A 20,874-nucleotide genomic window follows, 5' to 3' on the forward strand; every position below is an offset into this window, starting at 1 on the left:
GGGGTTTCTTTCAACCAAATTGTCAAAGAAAATAACATGGATGGTTCCATACAACCATTACTCTTCACAAGTAAAATAAATTAAATGATCAGTTCACCACTTTTATTGAATTTGGGTGTTTAATTTAATTTGATCATATTTGAAGAAAAGAAATGACAAACAAAACACTGAAAAAAAGTAACAAAAATGTTGGAAAAATCGTCAAAAACGTGAGAAAAAAATCGACAAAAACATCCCAAAAAATCACTGGAAAAAATCGACAAAAACATCCAAAAACAAATCGCTGGAATAAATCGACAAAATCATCCAAAAAAATTGCTGTAAAAAATTGACAAAGACATTTTTTTTTTTTGACCCAGAAAAAACAAAAAGTTACGTGGTCGATGGGAAGACAACACAAGGGTTAATTACTGTATCACTCCATCGTGGCGATGAAAGAAAAGTCTTCTCATTTAATATACATTTTTAATATTTCACATTCTTCAGAAAAAGACAATCAAAGCCACATAATAATACATTTGTCTTTTTTTTACAATTTAAAATTTACATTATAATAATTTATTATTACAGTTCATATAACATGAGATGTAAATATTGAAAAAGGCATTGTTTATCTTCATTAAAACAATATCCATGGCTTTAAAGATATAACATTGAACTGAAAAATAATACGGACCACAGGTGATCCCTACAATCACTGATACTTCCCAATTCAGAGGACAGTACCTCACATGTTTGTCATTCTCATCGTTCATCAACTATTTGGGGACCTGAAAATGTTCCTCAAACTTATTTTCCTAATATTCTGCCATATTGTCTATGAGTGCACATACATGAGCAAACATCAAATTATCCTGTGAGGGAGGATCTTTTCAAAGATGCATTCAGCATATTCACTTTTGATGTTAGATTTTCAATCACTCATATGACCATATTATTACCATATTGTATAATAATAATTATAATAATAATAATTTTATGGCTACTACTGCTCCTCTTAGAACGTAACTGCCATGATGACAAAAGTCACTTTCCACTGATAAATTGTAATTTATCATTAGATTACAAACTTTCACTATTTTGTGATCTTGCAGAAATCATTAAATCTAGCTATAGCATCTGATTTCGTTTTTTAGTATTAATACTGTTGGTGTGTTTAGTCACAAACCAAAACCCAACACATATAAAGCATTTGATTTAAAGACTTCAGTGTGGCAAAAGCATTGTATTTTTTGTCTTGGGTGCATAATCCACTGTGTTCAGGTCCATTTCTAGTCTGAGATATAAATGTCCTTAATACATTTTCTCAAATATTTCTTATTTTTTTGGGGTATTTTAGTATTTAAAAAAAGATGATGATAAAAGGATTCCAAGATTTATGCAATGAAAGCAGTGCTATATTAAATGTCTATGAATGAATATGATTTGTTTGAATGCCACCCACTCTGTCTTTGCATAATTTCATCAGGCTAATAGTAGCCGAATGGTCGATCCTGTTACCACAAAAAGCCTTGCTCTTTCAATTGAATCTATCAAATGTAATACAAGACTAACTACATAGTTTCTCACTGACTTATTTCACATTCATGAAGAAAAGCTTTCATTTTTTTTTTTATTAATATGAACTTGAAAACAAGAAAGTGATTTTCAAATGGCTTTAACACATTTAAATTTCTCCTTTCAAATAAAGGTATTAAAGGCAAATAAGTTATGCTATTGATTTAGTCCTTTTTTTCTCTCTTTAAAGTGTTCCAGGTAAGCTTCAAAGCACCGAAAAAGGAACTACAACATTACATTCAAAGTATTTTAGCCAACCAGTTTTTCTCTTGGCTGAATTATATTTTACATATTCACACTGCAGTTTCTCATTGATATGTGCGATCACTGGCATTTTGCAGTTGAGAAATATGTTCGTTTGAGGTTTTCTTTTTATCCTCTGTCTTATAATAAAAGTAGGCCACACAAAAATATGTTTTTCGGTAGCTCTAACACAATGTCCAGTGAATTCTGAGGTTTTTTAGGCTCTCCTGGTTTTCAAAATCCACCAGTCACTTGAGAGACACCTGCTGCAGAGTGGGGGACGAGGTGCATCAATCATTGATGTCATTTTGCAGGAATAAACAAACAAAAACGCACCGCCTCCGTCTACTAACTCCTGTCTCATCGGAGTTTGGTGTTGCTGTATGTGTTACGCTGTACAGAAATGAGCTTTTCCATGCAGGTGGTGCGACTTTCATGTAAAGAGCCATGCCATGTGTTACTAGGAGGTCGGCCCTCTTCACTCCGACAGTAGACATACGCCATGGTGTCGGTGCGACTCTGGATGTGGGTGCTGCGCAGTAGGGACCGGCAGTAGTGGCTAATCTTCTCCACTCTATGTAGTATCAGGTTGGCTTTTCTATAGAAGGAGAAGACAACAAGAAAAATATCAACATCATAACACAAATGTAAATTAATCAATCCCATCACCATTACATTTCTCTCAAGTTTAAGTTTACATCCAGAATTGAGACATGCAGACACAGATGCAGTTTACTGTAAAGGCTCTTCACTCCTGAAAATGAAACACATATTGATAGAAATGAGCTATTAATTAAGTAGGTATAACATCTGCCTTATTGCATTAATAATTAAATGTGCATTCAAATATGTACCAGATGATACGTTTACATTAGTTATGAAAATCATGAAATCATAGGATAATTTTGAAAAATTAGTGTGTCTGTGTGTGTGTGTGTTGCTGGTAAAAAAGCAACAAAACTTGTTTTTTGTGTTCATTATTTGACATGTTTTAGATGGATGGGAAAAAATGCCATAATTTCATACCCAAGAGGGCACCTTAAAATTCAGTGTGCCACTTGATCTGCATGAACATAACCTTGGATGTGCCTCGACACAGTGGCCGCAGGTTCGACTCCGACCTGCGGCCCTTTGCTGCATGTCTTTATCTGTCCTGTTAAAATAAAGGCCTAAAAATGCCCCAAAAAATATATAAAAAAAGAAAGAAAACAAACAAATATGGCATTGTCGTTTGCACCTTGTCTGGCTTTGTGTCTGCAAGAAAGCACAGCTTTAACGATACCAGTATTGAAAGAATTGCAACATTGTCTCTCCTGTCACTCTGACGGGATTGCCAGTCTGGGTCAAAACCACCACATGCAATTGCATTTTGAATTCTCGGGTACTGATTCTGTTCAACACTACACCAGAGCAGCTGCGTGAGTGAATGAGTGAAACTAAGAATTTTGTCTCCAGGTCCAGAATCTGGAGCTGCTGTTTCTGACATTGAAGGAGCCATATGTCAGGTCAGCTTAATTTAGAGAAGATACCTCACAACACACACACACACACACACACACACACACACACACACACACACACACACACACACACACACACACACACACACACACACACACACACACAGCTTGCAAAAGGGAATACACTTACAGTAAAGCAGTAAAAAGCTCATATGGATACTGAAATTAGAAAAACTGTCTGCTGAGCATCAACATCTGTCTTTAGTTAAGCAGCAGGAGTAGAGACATCCTTTTCACTTATTTGTTGAAAAAGTGGGGAAAACATTTTCTCATTTCCCTTAAATTCTTACGTCTGAAACAACCGAATACCAAACACGTAACAAAGGGAGGCTTGCAAGCATGTGAGCTATGGACAAATTAAACACAGCCAATGGCATTCATGATGACAAACAAAGAAATTACAAAAAAAATGACAGAAGAAGAAAACAGACACTTTTAAAATATTATTTCTGTGTGACCTTTCAGGTTGCAACTAAGTCAACACTAAGTCAAAAATTTGGCTTCACATGATTTAAGCAAGTGAATCCTTAGTAATTTAAACACACCTCTAAAACACCTCTTCAAGGCAATGCAGCCCAGAACTAAAAACAGCATTGAATCAAAGACACTGATGTGTGGAAATAGAAAAAGTGTATGCAGTACGAGATAATAGATGTGTTTAAAAAAGCATTAACCATGTATCACAGCATGTCCAGAGAACAATATAATTATGAAAGGAGCTAGTGTTCAGTTGTAACAATGCTGGTGGACATTTGGGGGCTCCTGGGATTCTCGGCTCCTGGAGGAGTGCTGACTGTGCTTACGTTTCACTTGGCCATTCTGTTACCTTTTAAAAAGGCACCACAAATAGAGCCTGCTTGTAAATTACAGGCTGTAAATGAGGCTCAACCCTGCCAACTTCAGGCAGTAAATAATCCGTACTCGTTCATCCAAAAGACCCCCTCCCCTCTCTTCATAGCTGCCCACACACAAACACATCACCCCAATCCCCATATTGAGTCCCAATGGCCAACCCGTGCCTCCCACCCCCCTTCACCAATCAGAAAGAAGCATGATCTTCCTACAGACCAAAGTTATTCCACAATTATTATATTATTTATGGCTTGAAAGCAGTCCTTCCAGGCAGTGGGGTGGACAAACCAAAACATTGGGCCGTAACTTAAGATCTTGTGTTGCTATCATCAGCGCTGGACCAACTTCCTTGTCAGACTCGCATACATGAATGTTTTTTTCTATATTTTTTTTAAGTATTGTTTATGCTTGCTCATTCGCAGTTTTGTTAGTCAGTGAGCTTTCCTTCTTCTCCATGTTGTCGTAATGTCTTAGTGTCTGTTCACACATCAAACTATCAATGGGGGTGTCCCTGTTAAGAGAGTCATGGGTGAGTGGATGTTGGGGTGGCATGTTGTGGACACAGAGGGACTTTTTTATGAGAAAGAAGAGGAAATGGAGTTTGAAGTTGAGTTAGTGTTAGCTGACTATCAAATTTAGTGTTTGGCTTGGCAGTCAAACACTGTTTTGGCATCACCATGGTAATGCGAGTGCGACTGTAACCCCAGAATTTTCACAGTGACCTTGCCCACTTGCTTTCCAGTAGAAACACCTTAGAAAGTGGGGGAAAAGGAAGGGGACGGCAATTGTGTAATGGTGCTCCTGCTTGGAGGGGGTGCAGACAATGCCATAAGAAATGGCTTAATGGTCTTAGGACCAGTTCATATGGCTTTGGCTTTTGTTATGTAAGAAACCTCAGTGTGACTGTAATTGATCCTAAACAACACAACAACGTCATGAAACAAGATCACAAGCACACTTGGATAAATAGTGGCAGACTGGAAAAAAAAACGGACATTTCTAGAGAAGAAAACAACTGTTATACATAAGCATCTTTAGACTAGCTGTAAAATTTGAAGTATTTGAAGCATCTTCTAAGCCTAAATGAGAAAACTGTGCTATTGCTCAGATCTTCTCACCTGGGGCCCAGCTCATCTTCACTACGCCAGACAAAGTCTCCAAATTTCTCATAGTGGGAATTGTAGTGGTGCTGGACTCTGCATAACAGTGGAGGAGGGATCTCCATCAGTGTGTTGTAGGCCATCTGCTGCTCCTTCCCACTGGTGTAGCCATTGTACAAGTTGTACACCTTGTCTGCGATCTCTGTAAGAGGTTAAGAGACAGACAACAATTTAATAGAGAACTTCTGCGATTTAGTATTACATTTTAATAAGGTTGCGGAACTTGGAAGAGACAGTCCATAATATCAGCCAAGCCTCAAATACACTGGATCCTACACTTCCCATAATGCAACTTGACATAGTCTTTCTTCCTGGCAAACTCCACATGATTAGTAAATTGAGTTTGACATGTGAAGGGCCCCTTTACATTTTGCCACAGCTTGTTTTAATAACCATAATATGTAATCGAGCATATGCACATTGTCAGGGTAGTTAAGAGTTGTGATCAAAGAGAACAGTACGTGACTCCTTCTTCCTGTAATTTAACTTTTTTACTTCATGAGTTAGGATAAAACCTGATACTAAATGATGACTGGTGTATTTTTACAGTAAACATTTTAAATTTGGGTCTAAGTTATTACAATATAATTGGAAAAAATTATGAGTTGAGTTAGATGTAACGTAATGCCAAAACATTACATGTACATTAAAGATGTAGACATTTTACCCATTTAGGTAAATTGTGCTTATGTGAAAGGATGTAAGATATGTGCCAAAGATGGAATTAAAAGAAGAAGTACAAGAAGGAAAACATCAAAAGTGAGAGAACCTTCAGCTCGGCTGTCATCCACCATTGGACAAGATGTCCGTACTGAGACAAAGCTTGACTCAGAGTGGCTGCCTCGACTATCCACTGCATGGAGAGTAAACCTGAAAATGACAAAAAAAAGCAACAGAAAAAAGTTCATTATTTGTGACTGACAACCCAAGATCAGGTAAGAAACAGTGGCAGAAGCGAACAAGAAATCCTCCCAAAAACCGCTTGCAAGCCATTACAAGTAAACCTTTGACCAAGAAACTTAAAACTCCAACTACACAAAAGATTGGCACTTTGGATATGCTTACACAGACATACAGTATGTGGACACAACCTTTAAATAGTGCAGTTTTTACAGGTTTGCAGGGTAATGTGTTTAATAAGATGATGATCTTGCTCTATGAGATATTTCATCATAACCATACACTGACATCACATACTTTTTCAGAAAATATCTTGCAAATAAGGTGCCAGGAAAATGAGTGCAGCCAGTACCACAGTGGCAGAGGAGATAGGAGTAGAAGGGGCATCTGGCTTGACTCAAAGCACTCCATAAGGACAAAGTTCCTCTCTCTGAAAATGTCAAACATCTGAATTTTTTGGGTTCCATGACAGACTTTAGGACCACTCAGTACCCTGATAAGATACCACAGCAAACAGTTCAAGACATTGCAGTAGAAGATGAGACACACTGAGAAAATGTAATGCATCTCAAGTAATGCAGGGCCACACAGTTCGGAATAGAAAACAAATGACCTTTACATGTCCTTTAGAAAATGCCAGCCTGTGTACTTCTGAATAAGAAGCACAAGGAGGAACAGGTCATATTAAATCCAACAAAAGGATCAAAGGTGGCACAGATAAAGCCATCAATATCCTTGCAGTGGCAAGGAGAGAGAGAGAGATAGATAGCCTTTACTGTCCACTGGAGTAATGTTTTTTTCACAGTCTGTACAGGGCCTCACAAACATACATACATACAGTAAACATAGACACCTTCACCCCAAACACCCTATAATGCACAGTTCCCTCCAGTCCGTTCCACTGGCATCCCTTGTGCGCAGAGATGGCGGCTGCCGCTCCCATGAACATGCACAGTTATTTGCCATTGCTGTCTTGATGATGGTTGAACTTTTAACTTGCCGCTGCGGCTCTCTGTGTGACCATGGTAACCACAGAAACCACACGAAGGAAAACGCAAAAGCAACTTTTACTGGTCTCTGAATTCCCTGAATTATACACCCCTTATCCACACAGTAAACAAACATGAATAAAAAAGTTTGTTTTGCCAAACTTGCTATCTAAATTGTCGCATATTGCGAACCCTTTTCTCCATATTAACATACAACCAGATGTATAGGCTTTTTTTTTTTCCACAGAAGACTTCATGACATGTCACAGTGGGAAAGGCACAGGTGTACATAATAATCAAATAATCAAATTAATGATAGCTAAATTCCATTCACCTGCTTCATTTTCAGGGTCATGGTGTTGTGCATGCTGGCTAACTTTGTCACACTGTCTTGACAGTTGAATAGAACAAAGCCATCGGTAGCACCTGTGTATTTCCTACTATGCCACATAAAAATATCTGCTGTGAAAAGCTCTTTCTGGCTACATAATGAAATTAGAGTAATAGGATAGCAACAACCTTTAGCATATTGGTTGGACTTTTTCTGATGAAAACTTAGCTGAGAAGATTGAAACCACTCTTATGTCTGTACTGTTCAAACACCGCATTTACTATTCTCCTCCTCACTTTCAAAGCTCTCCAAAACATGGCACCTCCTTACCTCTCTGACCTCCTCCACAGCTACACCCCTACCTCTACTCTTCCTTCCATGCTCCTCACCACACCTCCTGCACAGCTGTCTTCCATGGGGTCTAGAGCTTAAAGCCGTGCAGCCCTGTCTCTAGAACTCACTCCCAGAAGCCACACTGACTTTCTCCCCAAATTCAAATCCCATCTAAAAACCTACCTCTTTAACTCAAATTACTCAGTGTAATTTTATAGAATTTAAATTTTTCTTCTATTACTCTGTTATTGTTTATTTCTTTGTACTTATGCTTTGTCTTTTTTCTTGTTGTGCATCTGTTTTATTTATCTATCTTTTATTATTCATACATGTAAGGTGTCCTTGAGTGTTGTAAAAGGCTCCCATGAATAAAATGTATTATTATTATTATTATTATTATTATTATTATTATTATTATTATTATTACTACGGTTAATACCAAGCAACTGCAAGCAGCCGGTTAGCTTAGCTAGGTAGTCTGGCTTTGTCCAACGATAACACAATCCATGAAAGAAAAACCATTGTGTAGTTACAGTGCCTAGCCAAGCACATAACCCCCTTTAAAACAGCAAATTGTTTTTGTTTGGTCTAAACAAAAAAGATATAACCCTACCATTTTCATTTGTGAGCTTTAGAGGTGCTGTTGGGGGGATTTTGTTAACTTTAGACAGAGCCAAACTAGCTGTTTCTCCCTGTTTCCAGTCTTTGTGTGAGCTAAGCTAAGCGAACCAGCTGCTGGCTGCAGCACACATTTTAGACAGACATGAGAATGGTATCCATCTTCTTATCTAACTCTCCGCCAGAAAGCGAATAAGTGTATTTACAAAAATGTTGAACTATTTTTGAAAGACAGACATAACACTATTAACATTAGATAAAGCTTTCACTACTACCAAATATAAAAACTAGCTAAAAAGCATAGCCTACTAGCCTGGTTGACACCAGACCCTTCTCAGTTGTAACTGAGAGTGGCTTGCAGAGCAAATCTCAAATTTGCCAGATGTTCGTCAGGGTTTTCTCAGGCTAATAGTCTACAAAAACTCTAGGGAAATACTTTACTTTTACCACAATAATGAAGATTAAGTTTGTGAATAATTACAATAACCAAAATAAATATTACAGGGCCTGCACAACCATGCTAAACCCAGACAGGTGATTTTAATTATTTTGGTTAATTAGACCTCTTCTCGGGACTGTGTGGGCATGTACAGACTGTGGTGACATCATCCGAACTGTCCATTAGCTTTGTTTCCCCTAATAGAGCATCAAGCTACACCTTTATCATTCCTATAAATAAATGTCATCATGGTGACCTCACACATTTCCAGCATAGTTCCACCTAACTTCAACTTGAGCAGAAGTCTAATCAGAAAATCTAAAAAAAGAGCTGTGTGATTGTAAAGATTGTTAAGTTGAATGTAACAGTATATGCAATAATGCAGTTGTGGTGAAGGTTGTTTTTTGAGTGAAGCATAAATAAAAAAGATCACATTCACCATTTTTCTTACTGCAGGGGAAGTTTTGAAAAAGTTAATGTAGTATTGAGAAATGTTTGTAACTCGTTATGAAAACTGTAAGCTTTCAACAGTATTTCCACAGAGTTACCACTGTAAAAACAACACAATGACAACAAGGAAACCACAAAACACAGTGAGACACAATGAACAACTGAGATGGCATTCCAATGCTGAATACTTTGAGAAATAAATGAAAATAAAGACATTAGGATATTATTGTTTTTACAAAACTTGCTTTTCTTCCTAAACCCGTTTGCCTTTTTTTTTCATGTAATGTCTTTTGAGAGCTGTCCCAATGCTGTCAAATGATTGTTTTGTTTGTAACATGACCTGTTTGGACATTGCTCACATAGTTTGTCTGGTCTTGTTATTCAGCAGGGTGGATGCGGTATTCCCCAAGAACCTCACAAAAGACGCATGGGCCTCACTGGCTCCTCTGCCCAGCAAAACAATGCCGGCATGTAACAGTCACACTGTTTAAATTATGTGGCCACATAACGTGCAGATGGATACAATGAGGTAGGAAAAGGGAGGGGAGCAGAAGGAAGACGACGAGGCGGGAGTTTTATCAAGGCAATTTGTTAAAAGTTTTGTTTGGGACCAAGGATGTGAGCTTGCCAGCCTTTTATTGCCGTTTGTGGTTGTTTAAATGGTTGGCATCAATGACAGGTACTGTTCCCCTTTCTACCGCCCCTACAGCAATTACAAGATTGTTATGTACAGGAATCAAGCCTTTTCTGCCAGGAGATTAAGCCTCTCAGAGAGTCAACTTTGGTGTTCTGCTTTTTGTTTGGGTAAATGAGGGATAACATGTTCATTGTGCAAGGAAATTTGACATTTTACAGGAAATATGAGAAACTTTACAACTTTTTGATCACAGTTAGGAACCTTGGCCAGGGGTCCTTTATACTGTTAGGATCTCATTCATAGACACAGATAGTAGCGAAAAAGGGGGCTGGATGGACAGAGTGTGATGTCTGAGCTCAGTACAGGCACTCAGTGATGATAAAGATCCTGAGAGAACAAGGGAACCAGCGGTCTGGCCTGCCACGAGAATGTCAAAACATCAAGTAGGCCTAACAGAATTGGTAAGACACACACAACCAACCTGGCTGTTTGGTCTGAGGCATTTTTCTCTGAGGCTGTTTTCTGAGACCTGATGCCTTTTTGCCTGACGCCTGAGACTTGAAGCTGTTTTTCCTGAGATCTGACGCTGTTTAACCTGACACTTGACGCCTTTTCATCTGATGTCTGAGACCTGACTGATGGCTGAGGATGTCCTAAAATGTATACCGTACTCTCTCTAAGTCTCACATCTATTCCAAGGCTGTCTGGCTGCACATGGCTTCTCTCGAAGCGGCTCAGTGTTGTCCCTGTGCCATAGTTTTGAAAGCTCAGCAAACAATGAAGTGGACAAATGGCAGATTAATGTTTGTGTAAATTAACAATGTTGCCATTAAAGTAACCATTGCCCTCTAATTTAATGAGACAGTGGAGAGATGGCTGAATAAGGGATGACAAGACAGAAAGCTCGGAGACAGACCGAGCAAGAGAGGAGGAATGAGAGAAAGTGAGAGTGAGAGAGGATCAATTAGGGCAGTATTTTTGGCATGCTGAGAGAAGCTAGGGCAGTAGGGGATGCCTTTTCCATGACATCAGCGTTTGGACACACATCAGTAAAGCCAGTCCACAAATCCTTTAAAGCCACATCATTTCAGCTTACAGTATCTCATGACTTTAAAATCCTCAGATCTATATTCTCATAGTCCAAATGAATGTAAGGATGACAACACCCCATTAAGAGTCATTCAATAGATTTAAATGTATGCACCAGATATTTCTGGAAACTGAGATATTTCAAGAGAATCAGCAATGCTTTGAATGGCATTTGACAAAATCACAACCGGATTATCATGTTGGGTGAACAAGTATCAGGATGAGCTGCCATCATTTTTTCCGTAAAAAATTGTACATCTGCCCACCTACTGCTCCTCAGGCAAACACTAGTTTTTGTGCTACTTTTCAGTAATACCAGCAGTGAATAGGGCTCCAATCTCAAACTATTTTTTTTAGATTGTGCAGCTAACATGTATCAGCACCTTTATACAACCAATTTATATTAATTCAGTCCTCTTCGCTGATGCTCCCTTTTGTTTTCTTTCAATCCACTGGCTGGTTTTAAGTTCTACAAGCTTACGGATCTCTGTCAAAATCAATCAATATACAGGTATATCACAACCGTTGGTACAGCTTTGGTCAATTGTCAAATGAAATCTTTCAATTCTTGAAGCAGAACAAACAAAGTCCCATCACCTCAACTGGTAGGCCTATAATATGTCAAACCAATGGGGCATAAAAATGAACTGATCCTTAACCATAATTAATTTGCCATGACCACAATCTTTCTCCAACCACAACAAAGTAAATGTAGTTGCCTAACAGTCACTACAGTACCTAGGCTAACAGTTCAGAAAACGGTCATTAGCAGGAAGCCTGGTCACCTAGTTAGCTGTTGAGACATGTACCATGTAATGTAATCACAACATTCCTGATTTGGTTCTGGTCGAGAAACAGGAATGAATGAATTAATTAAGGCTTTGTTGAGTAACTACCACCTCAGAAAAACTGAGCCATCCTATGTGCACATACATGTGTGCAATCATGTCTTCAAACATCCCTGCAGTTTAGAATGAGGAAAATAGTTTGCTGGTACAATGCTGGGGAAGACTGATGCATGTTTTGTCTTGAGACTGATTAACATTGGCTTATGCCAAGCCATACAAAACAAAACAAGCAGGAGATGGTTCTTAACTGGTAAAAGGCTGCTGGCTCATCAATAACACAAAGAAATACAAAAAAAAAACATAGCCAGAAGTAAGGCTTGCAAAACCATTTAAAGGATGGCAAAGGAATTCAGACAAACTGTTTGTCTAGAGACACTGCCTTAAATAGTCTAGAGCAATTAGAAGCAGCGGAGGAGCAATCAGGAAGATGCAGGGCAGCTAGGACTGAGACAATTCAGAGAAGATTCAGGGTCTGTCAAGTGATGCAGAAAGCCAAGGCGGAAATGTTGTACTACAGTATAACAAACTGTCATAAAAAAGGAGCACAGGATCAATTTAAAGATCATCTATAAAAGTACAGCAGCTTTTACTACAGCAACTATTGGCTTTTTGAACAAAATGTAAATTGGCTTGTTACTAGCAGCTGTGAAGGGAACAGGGTGGTCTCTCAGTTTCTGACTTCTTCTCGCTGCTTTCTCTTGTGTATTTATTGTTGTTTGTATTCATTGCTGTACTTTTTGTAATTTAATTTTGTAATGTAATTTATTTGTCATTGTCTGCTGTCTGTAAGCCAAGTTGCCCCACAGGGACATTTACTGCTTTACTCTACATACATGAAGACACCAACTTGATTAACCCACTTACCTGTCTGGATTCACAAAGTCAACACTAACATAAAAGTGTGTGGTTAATGAATGGTGCTGAAAGTCTGACAGTCCAACAAGTATTGTTGATCTCTGGAGAATTTTAACAGTTGATTTAGACTTAAGTTATAACACAAAATACTGTTACATTCCATCCTGTATATTGGTATTCACTTATAATAACTTTTCACAAAGCAAAGAGCATTTTAGTTTGCAGGGGAAGGTTAGGGCCATAGCGGCATTGGTAATGATCAAGTGTAAAGCCAATACCAGTAGAGGTCTTATCAGGCTGTTGATTTAGACAAGCGGAGTTGGCTGCAAGCAGATGGGCCCTCAGACGTAATTCCAACGTAGATTCTGCTCTTATCAGAGAAAAACAACACTGTGGAGACTGCCGAAACAAAGATAAGACTGCTACAAAGTTTGAAGTTAGGCTCTTGTTGCAGGTTTTTGTTAGTGGTGACTTCTACAGATTAAACTAATAGTTATTCCTTCTTCATCCACTGTTAAAACCTGTAGGAAACTCAAAATCATGATTTTTTATTTAAATTAAATAGATGGTAACTGTATTGTTGGCATTGTCATCAGCTTCTAGAAATGTCATCAATGATTGTTCACTGCTTCCTGGCTCTATTATTTGGTTTATTTCATCATATTTACTTCCTTGTTTAAATGCTTATGAACAATTGTGAACTCTGCTCTTTCCTGGGTGCTACTTTTTATGTGAAACTGACAATCTCATTAGCTTGTGACCGCACACTCTAATGTTAATGTTAGATTGATTTATAAAACCACATGGCACATATTTTACTGTTAAAGCTGTGTCAGGGAGACATTAATGTTAAATAAATTGTTGGCATTGCTACATTAATCCCTCAATCACCTTCCCTCTGGCGTAAATACACATACACACCCACACAAACAAACAGCAATATAAAGGCCTTTGTTTTGTATGCAATGTAGTTTTCCTGCTCTGTTAGTGTTTGACACCAACTAAATAAACTTTCCTGTAGGTCACTTGTTAAAGTAAATGTGGTGAGGATGCTTTGCTGTATTTTCATCTAAGGTTATTAAAGCTCCTCTGGATCAATCATACAGCATGGGCGTATTAAACTGTTGCAACTTTCAAGTTTTTTAACTTTGACTAGTACAGCACATACTGTATATATCTACTTATAGATTGGGGGAAACAAAACTCTAGATCAGGTTTCCTATAGCTTTAAATCCTGGCTGTTTTTTAGAGGAGCAATATTAAGGTTCCCAGAACAAACCAAGGCCACCAAATAGCAAGCGCATTATAAGAAGACACTAAAAAAAACCTGAGAAAAGTCAAAAGCTGAGAAGACAGTGGGTTTCATGTGTCCAATGACAGCCACAACAACATCTGGGTCCTGTCTGGTTCACTTATTATTGCTGCTCTTGCAACTTTGTTTCAAGATGCAGAAGGCAAATGGTGCTCATGGGAAATGCAAATCACTGCAATACCCAGTGGGATAAAAAAGAAAAAACTTGTCTGCCTCAATTTGAAGGCAAATATATTTCTATTCTGAAATGTGCCTCTAAATAGCTTGCCGTAAACTGATTGATCAGAAAAATCTAAGCCCCTGATCAGTGCAGTGCAATCCTATAAGACAGCCCAGTCATGAATTAAAATATATTCTTTTAATTGTTGTTGATGTTGTCTCAGAGACATGCTGGGTCAGCATTATGGTCATTTTGAGGTTGCAGTTTATGGTGTTTGTATGTGTATGTGTGTGTATGTTTTGTTGTGCTTCTTGTTTTTTCATGTATGCAAATTATATGAACTAAATATAAGAAACAGGTTTTAATGTAATGCAGTCCAGTACATCACCACACCACCATGCAGTTAATTTAACAATTACATGATGTCTTATTCATAAGACCAACACTAATGGCAGATAGGGTAATCCCATTCACTAAGAAATCACAATCAGCAAACAGCAAATATGCCCATGTCACACACTGTCAAAGTTTGACTTACTGATCCATGATGTGTTAGGATGATGGCTATGAGAGCATTTAAAGGCAAGGTTAGTTAAATGCCCCGTAAAATCTACAAAGAGTGATCAATTTGTTGTTTGAGTTTAACAAATACCGTCTTTTAACAGAGATCCTTCTGTATTCACTAAAACACTGTTCTGCTCTGACCAAAGAGAACATAAAAGATTGGAAGCATCCACCACTTCCACCATGTTGAGACTAAGTATGCTTCCCTGGTTAACTCAAAAATTCACCCCCAAAAAAAAAATAACACTTGCAGTGGGAATTGTCGTCACCCAAGGGAGGATGTGGTATTGCTGATATTGCCCAGTCATTCTTCTTTGGGAAAGATGCAAACATGGCCACAACATAATGTTTAATGAAAGGTCTTTATATGGTAATGGGAAAGACTGAACTCATAAAAATGTGGTCAGAAAAACGATCAAGTCAATTGGGTTGCAATAAATTGCAAGCCGAGAACCAAGAGCAATGTCACACAATACTGTAGGTGAGTCAGGACAGGATTGTGCCGCCTTGGTGAAGTAATGCACTCTCTGGTTACTTTCTAGTTGTAATAATACAAAATGTTTAGAAAAAGCAAAAATTGAGCACTCCAGTTGATCAAAAATGGGAACTGCTGCATGCCATGATGGCTTTTGGCTACACCTACAAGCAGCTGCCTTAAAAAAAATGTCGGCTTTGATATAACTACAAAGTTGATCATGGATTTCTGGCAACTCTGGAAAAAGACGTAGTCCGCCCCTATCCAGGCGTTTCATTCAAGTTCTGTGAATAGTGAATGCAGGTCTGGCCTCCAAGCATTTACCTGACAGGTGTCCTGGCTCCAGGATGGGGCCCTGGTTTCCCTACTCTGGGTGAGGATGCTCTTTTTTGTAGATGCTGACTAAATAGACATTTGGAAGTCTTAGTCTAGCCCCTTACTTAGGACCGACATACCTTGGTAGACCCAGCTCCACAGCACAGCTCACATGGTCACACAACCCCCCACTTTCCATACTTCAGACATGTGCAAAAACCTTGAAGCTATGTCTGCATTAACTACAACACAACACAGTTTATGGCTCATGTTTATTCATACAGTGAACAAATAAACAGCCACAATAAATCTGTTATTCAACTGACTTGGAAAACTTGGCAAAGGGAATCAGCAGACTTACTTGTAAAGACTGTCGGGTTCCAGGCACTTGAAGACCACCGAGTATAGCATAGAGTGAGGATGGTCTCCAGCTCTCTTCCCGGCAACAACACAGGATGAACCCAAACCAGCGAACAGATCATCCATCATGCTCAGAACTTCACCTAGTAGAGCAATGAAATTTAAGTAAAAAAGAAAGAAAGGATTTAATGAAGAAAGATAGAAATCAAAAAGAAAATCTTACAACAAGGTCACTTTGACAATGTTATTTGTACTGTTTTACCATCTGTCATACTTTTTGCCAAAAAAGAAGGAAAAAAGACAAACTTATTTTTCAACATTATCTTTCATCTATTGTTCTTAGTTAAACAAAACAACACCACATGTTTTGGTTCCACCACATTTCAACACAGGAAAAACAATGGTGCACAACATGAAGTTAGTCATGAATGAATTTCTACATTAAGGAAAGCTCTTTCCTTATCAAAGATTGTGCCATTTGACTCTGGTGTTGTTAGTTTCACCTCTGGGGTCCGGAGGGAGTCGTTTCACCAGCACCAAGCCCAAGGCTAAATTAAATATGACTTTTTACTGGCAGCAGCCCATACACACTACATTACAGAACTGTAAGAAAACAGGATTTCTTTCTTTAATGGGCACATGGTACTGTTACAATGATATCTCTCTGAGCACCCTGGCGTCTCACAAAACACTACTTCACAAGTTGTGAAATATCTTTCATGTCAGCTTACGGGAAAGGCAAGCGACGCACACTTGTTCCTTTAGATACACACATACACTATGCCAGTTTCCAGTACTCATGGGGGTGATGGAAAAAAGAGGGAGCTGTCAAAATAGTTTAAAAGCTCTCAAACGGTTGGATTTCCAACTATTTCTACAAGAGGTAAAGGGCAGCTTAGTTTTAGCTTATGATACATGGACCAACTTATAAACCCAGAGACTAAGTCTGGCTGGTAGGGCACAAGGGGATGGTAAGAAAAGGTTGCAGAAGAGAGGAAAAAGAACTGCACGAATGAATGATTTGACCTTTTTACAGAAAGCGCTCTGTGTATAGGAGGTTTCCCCCAAACACATTCCTGCACTACTACAGGGTTGCTCTTTCGAAGGTCTTACCTTTTTAAAACATTATTTTGTTGTTGAAACCTGCTTAAAGCTTCAAAAGAAGTTGTCAATATCAATATCAGTACTGTATGTTTAAGTAAGCAGATTTAGTGTTTTTGTCAAAATGTTGAACCAATCCCTCATGGAGTATGTTTGTGCTTTACATTTCAACTTTGAACTCCCAAGTTGTTTACCTTTTAGGATAAGCAAATTACATCAGCCCAAACATTCATACCTTATTATTTCAACTGTCTCAAACCCCAAGACCACCTGCATACAGTGATTAAATATGTTGAGCTAATCTTTGGGTACAAGTGAAAACTATGTATTAACCAGACAGATCATTTTGGTTTGTCAACAGGACAGATGTTTAACATTATGTCCAATTTCAGTATAAATGAGGTCAATATTAGAACCTAGCCTATTAACAAACTAATTACAGAAAATTAGCTGAATTGACGGTGAAGGCTAGATTTATTTCAAAGGTGATATTGGATCCAGTGTTTCCCATTGGATTGTATTGTCCAAGAGCTGCACACTCACGTATTTGATTTGTCTGGAGGTTCCTGACACTCAATATGGCTCCACTAAACTGAAAACTATTTAGGTGTGATACAATTCCTTATATCAGTATCTTATAGCTTGATACTGTGCATGGGCAACCTGGCTCAGTGTTTTTATTTAGATCAACCTTTTTAGTCACTTAGTGCCAACTGCACTGATTCAGAATTTTTGAAGAAGACGTTTTGTGTCCTAATATTACTATATTAAGAACTTTAAAAAAAGAATTTGGTGGAACAATAAATTATCCCTAGCAGACCACTCAATCTCTGTCAGAAATAATTGGTAATGTTCTATTTAAGATTATTGTTGACCTGATTTGGCCTGCATTCATTCTGCCTTTTAAGTCTATCCCCCCACCTTTTATTGCAAACAACTACGAGAGGAATGCCAATTGAAAGCCAGATTTCTGCCACTTGATAAAGAATAAAGGTAGAAAAAGACCACTCCAAATACAGCGTAGAGTAGAAAAAGGTACACAACGAGGAAAAACTAGGTCAGAGAGAGAAAGAGAAACAATGAGAGAGGAATGGAAAAAGAACAGTGTGTTCTCTTATGTTTTATGATTTTAGATGTGGTCATGGAGAGAAATAATAATTTCAATGGATGTTTTGATAATCAGAATAAATGAAGGAGCTGATGCGTGACTACAGTACAGGTCAGGAGCAACGACTTTTGTTTTAGTAGCAGTGAGTTGATGTATGTGATTATAAAATAATCCGGATTTGCAAAAAACAAATGGCAGACATACAGACCCACACTCGTGTAGCATAGAGAGTGGGGCTATATACCAATGGGTATAACTTTTCATTGCTGGGTCAGAAGTTTCTACATTTCAGAAATGTAGCCCATAGACAAATAAACAAACACATATGTTGACAGAACAGTGTACACGTCTCCAAGAGGACTATAGACAACAAGAACAAAAACAGGAGGCAAAAGGACAGGAAGGTAGAAAAGAATCGATGCATTCTGCCTGCATGGCTAGCTCGAGGTGAATCTATATTCAAATGTTTTTAGATATGTGTGGCATGCATATTAAAACAACCTTATTGGACCTGTACCTGAGCATTGCATAATTACACAGGTTACTATAAATGTAGACAACCTGACTTAAACTCCCAATTCAAAAAAATATGTTTTCTGTTGTGACTAAAGTTAAAACATTTTTTTGCTAAAATTGTATTTATTTAACCCTACCCATAAATGATGACCCTGGATGTGACAAAGATGGGAGCATAACAACTTTAGTTACTGAGGGCCCTATTTTAACGATCTGAAACGCAAGTATCGAACGCAAAACGCAAGTAGCTTTGTGGGCGGATCTCGGGCGCTGTTGCTATTATACCGGCGAGATAAATGACTCTTGCGCCCGACGCAAATCAAACATGGGTTGGTCTGAAGTAGCTACATTACTCATAGGTTTGGTTTGGACGTAACGTGCAATAAACCAATCAGAGCGTTATCTCACATTCCCTTTAAAAGCAGGCGCGCTTGTTCCATGGCGGATTGCTATTATAATGGTGGATTTGCTAGGTGCACGCTGTTACAGTTTTTTTCAATTGCTTAAGCACAATTTTGAAAACAGGGACCGTATTTTTCAAAACACTACACACAATTAGCACAACCACACACCCAATTAGCAGAACACCTCAGACCCTTTGCAAAATGAAACACTCTTGCAAAAACTATACACTAATTTATAAAAAACATATTTTGTTACCATATGAAACACACATGTTTCATTTGACTTAATCCTGTTTGAACCAGTTACACACTGCTGTTGCTAACCTAAAACACTTTTAGCAATTCTACTTCTCAGTGATTAGAGTACTGTAAATGAAGTACACAAAGAAAGTGCAAATTTACAATAAGTTCACCACACACTACACTAGACCAATGCTGCAGACTGAGGAAAACATAATGTATTTCTCTCCATATACCCAAATCAGTCAACATGGAGAATCACAACAAAACATGTCCTAGTTTTCATGCTACTACAGTAGTGTGCATAACACTGTTAGCTCAGCAAACAACAGACAAACATAGAATATGGTATCCAGTACAGGTTACAATCACAAAAAAACAACAATAAACAAAAAAATTATCTGAAAAAGTACAGAAAATACTAAACATTATCTCTTCGCCTAGTTGGATCTGGCCAGAGAATTTCATCAACATCACAGGCAATATCCTCATTGACAAGACAACCGTCTTGAATGTCCAATCTATCCTTGCAGAGCTGCAGCGTCGACTTGGTCACAGGTGTCCCCCATGGCCTCAATGAGGGGTACCTGAGCCTGGGGCCGGAGATCGTAAACCCTCGTGTGAATATGGGCCCCCTTCCTCCTTGTCGTTCTCGACCCTCAATCCTCAAATGTCACAGGGAGGGGTATCAAAAGTGCTGATATGGTGCATACAATGAGCAGCTGATTACTGTAACTGTAGACAGATTTTCTTTTTCCTTGTCGAAATGTCCTTATGACAGATGCCACTGTATATCTACTAAGATTTGGCTGAACTCTTAGTCCAGCCTCCCTCAGCGTCAATGGTTCACAACATGGTCCACTAATGTTGCGCGAATTTCATTTGATAAATTTGGTTCTCTTCTTCTTTGAGCATATGCTCCGGCTTCAGTTCTTCCTCTCCCTCTCCCTCTCCTTCTACCTCCACCTCGGCCTCTACCTCTGGCTGGGCTTCTTCCTCTACCTCCATCTCTGTGGATTCCCCCTCTCACTCTCAGTCTTCTTCTTCTGACTCCTTCCATTTTGGTTGAAGGCAGGTGAACTTACCTGCTGCATTTTATATAGTGCTTAAACCTGAGTGGTGTCTACAGTTAAGCAATCATGTGTTTTTATACCTGGTGGCTGTGTTTAACCAATTGGTTCATGGGTGTGTTCATTTGAAAGCCTTTGCTTTGAAATAGCAAGGAAATGACATCATGATAAATTTCTTTGTCAAATGCATACAAGTGTGTTTAGTGTTTTGCAAATCACTGTGTGGGATGTTTTGCAAAAAGTGTGAAGCTGACAATGTGCTTACAGTTGTGCAAATCTAGGCCAGTGTTTTGTTCCTTGAGTGTAAGGTTTTGCTAATTGTGGGAAAGTTTTGTGTAAGCAATTGTAAAAAACTGTAATACATCCATGTGCGCACGCCAGGAGTGGTTCACAGCCGAGGAGACCTATTGCTATTGAGATTTCTTTTT

The 20,874-nt window shown here is 38.5% G+C and overlaps 1 protein-coding gene across 3 annotated transcripts in view; it reads right to left on the reverse strand.

Annotated features, from left to right (window-relative positions):
- Nucleotides 1-289: 289 nt before the first annotated feature.
- Nucleotides 290-20,874, reverse strand: part of LOC120545374 (astrotactin-2-like) — a 298,446-nt gene continuing 277,861 nt past the window's right edge. For 2 of the 3 annotated variants that reach the window (XM_039779628.1, XM_039779629.1), the window contains 4 exons: nucleotides 16,009-16,150; nucleotides 6,102-6,202; nucleotides 5,291-5,474; nucleotides 2,161-2,398 (listed from right to left, as the gene is read on the reverse strand). In XM_039779628.1, the coding sequence (XP_039635562.1) occupies nucleotides 2,161-2,398; nucleotides 5,291-5,474; nucleotides 6,102-6,202; nucleotides 16,009-16,150 (665 nt within the window). Of the gene's footprint in view, nucleotides 2,399-5,290; nucleotides 5,475-6,101; nucleotides 6,203-16,008; nucleotides 16,151-20,874 lie in introns of all 3 variants that reach the window. The other variant, XM_039779627.1, reaches the window with a different exon arrangement.

The sequence above is a fragment of the Perca fluviatilis genome, chromosome 17 (assembly GCF_010015445.1).
Source record: "Perca fluviatilis chromosome 17, GENO_Pfluv_1.0, whole genome shotgun sequence".
NCBI classification, from domain to species: Eukaryota; Metazoa; Chordata; class Actinopteri; order Perciformes; family Percidae; genus Perca; species Perca fluviatilis.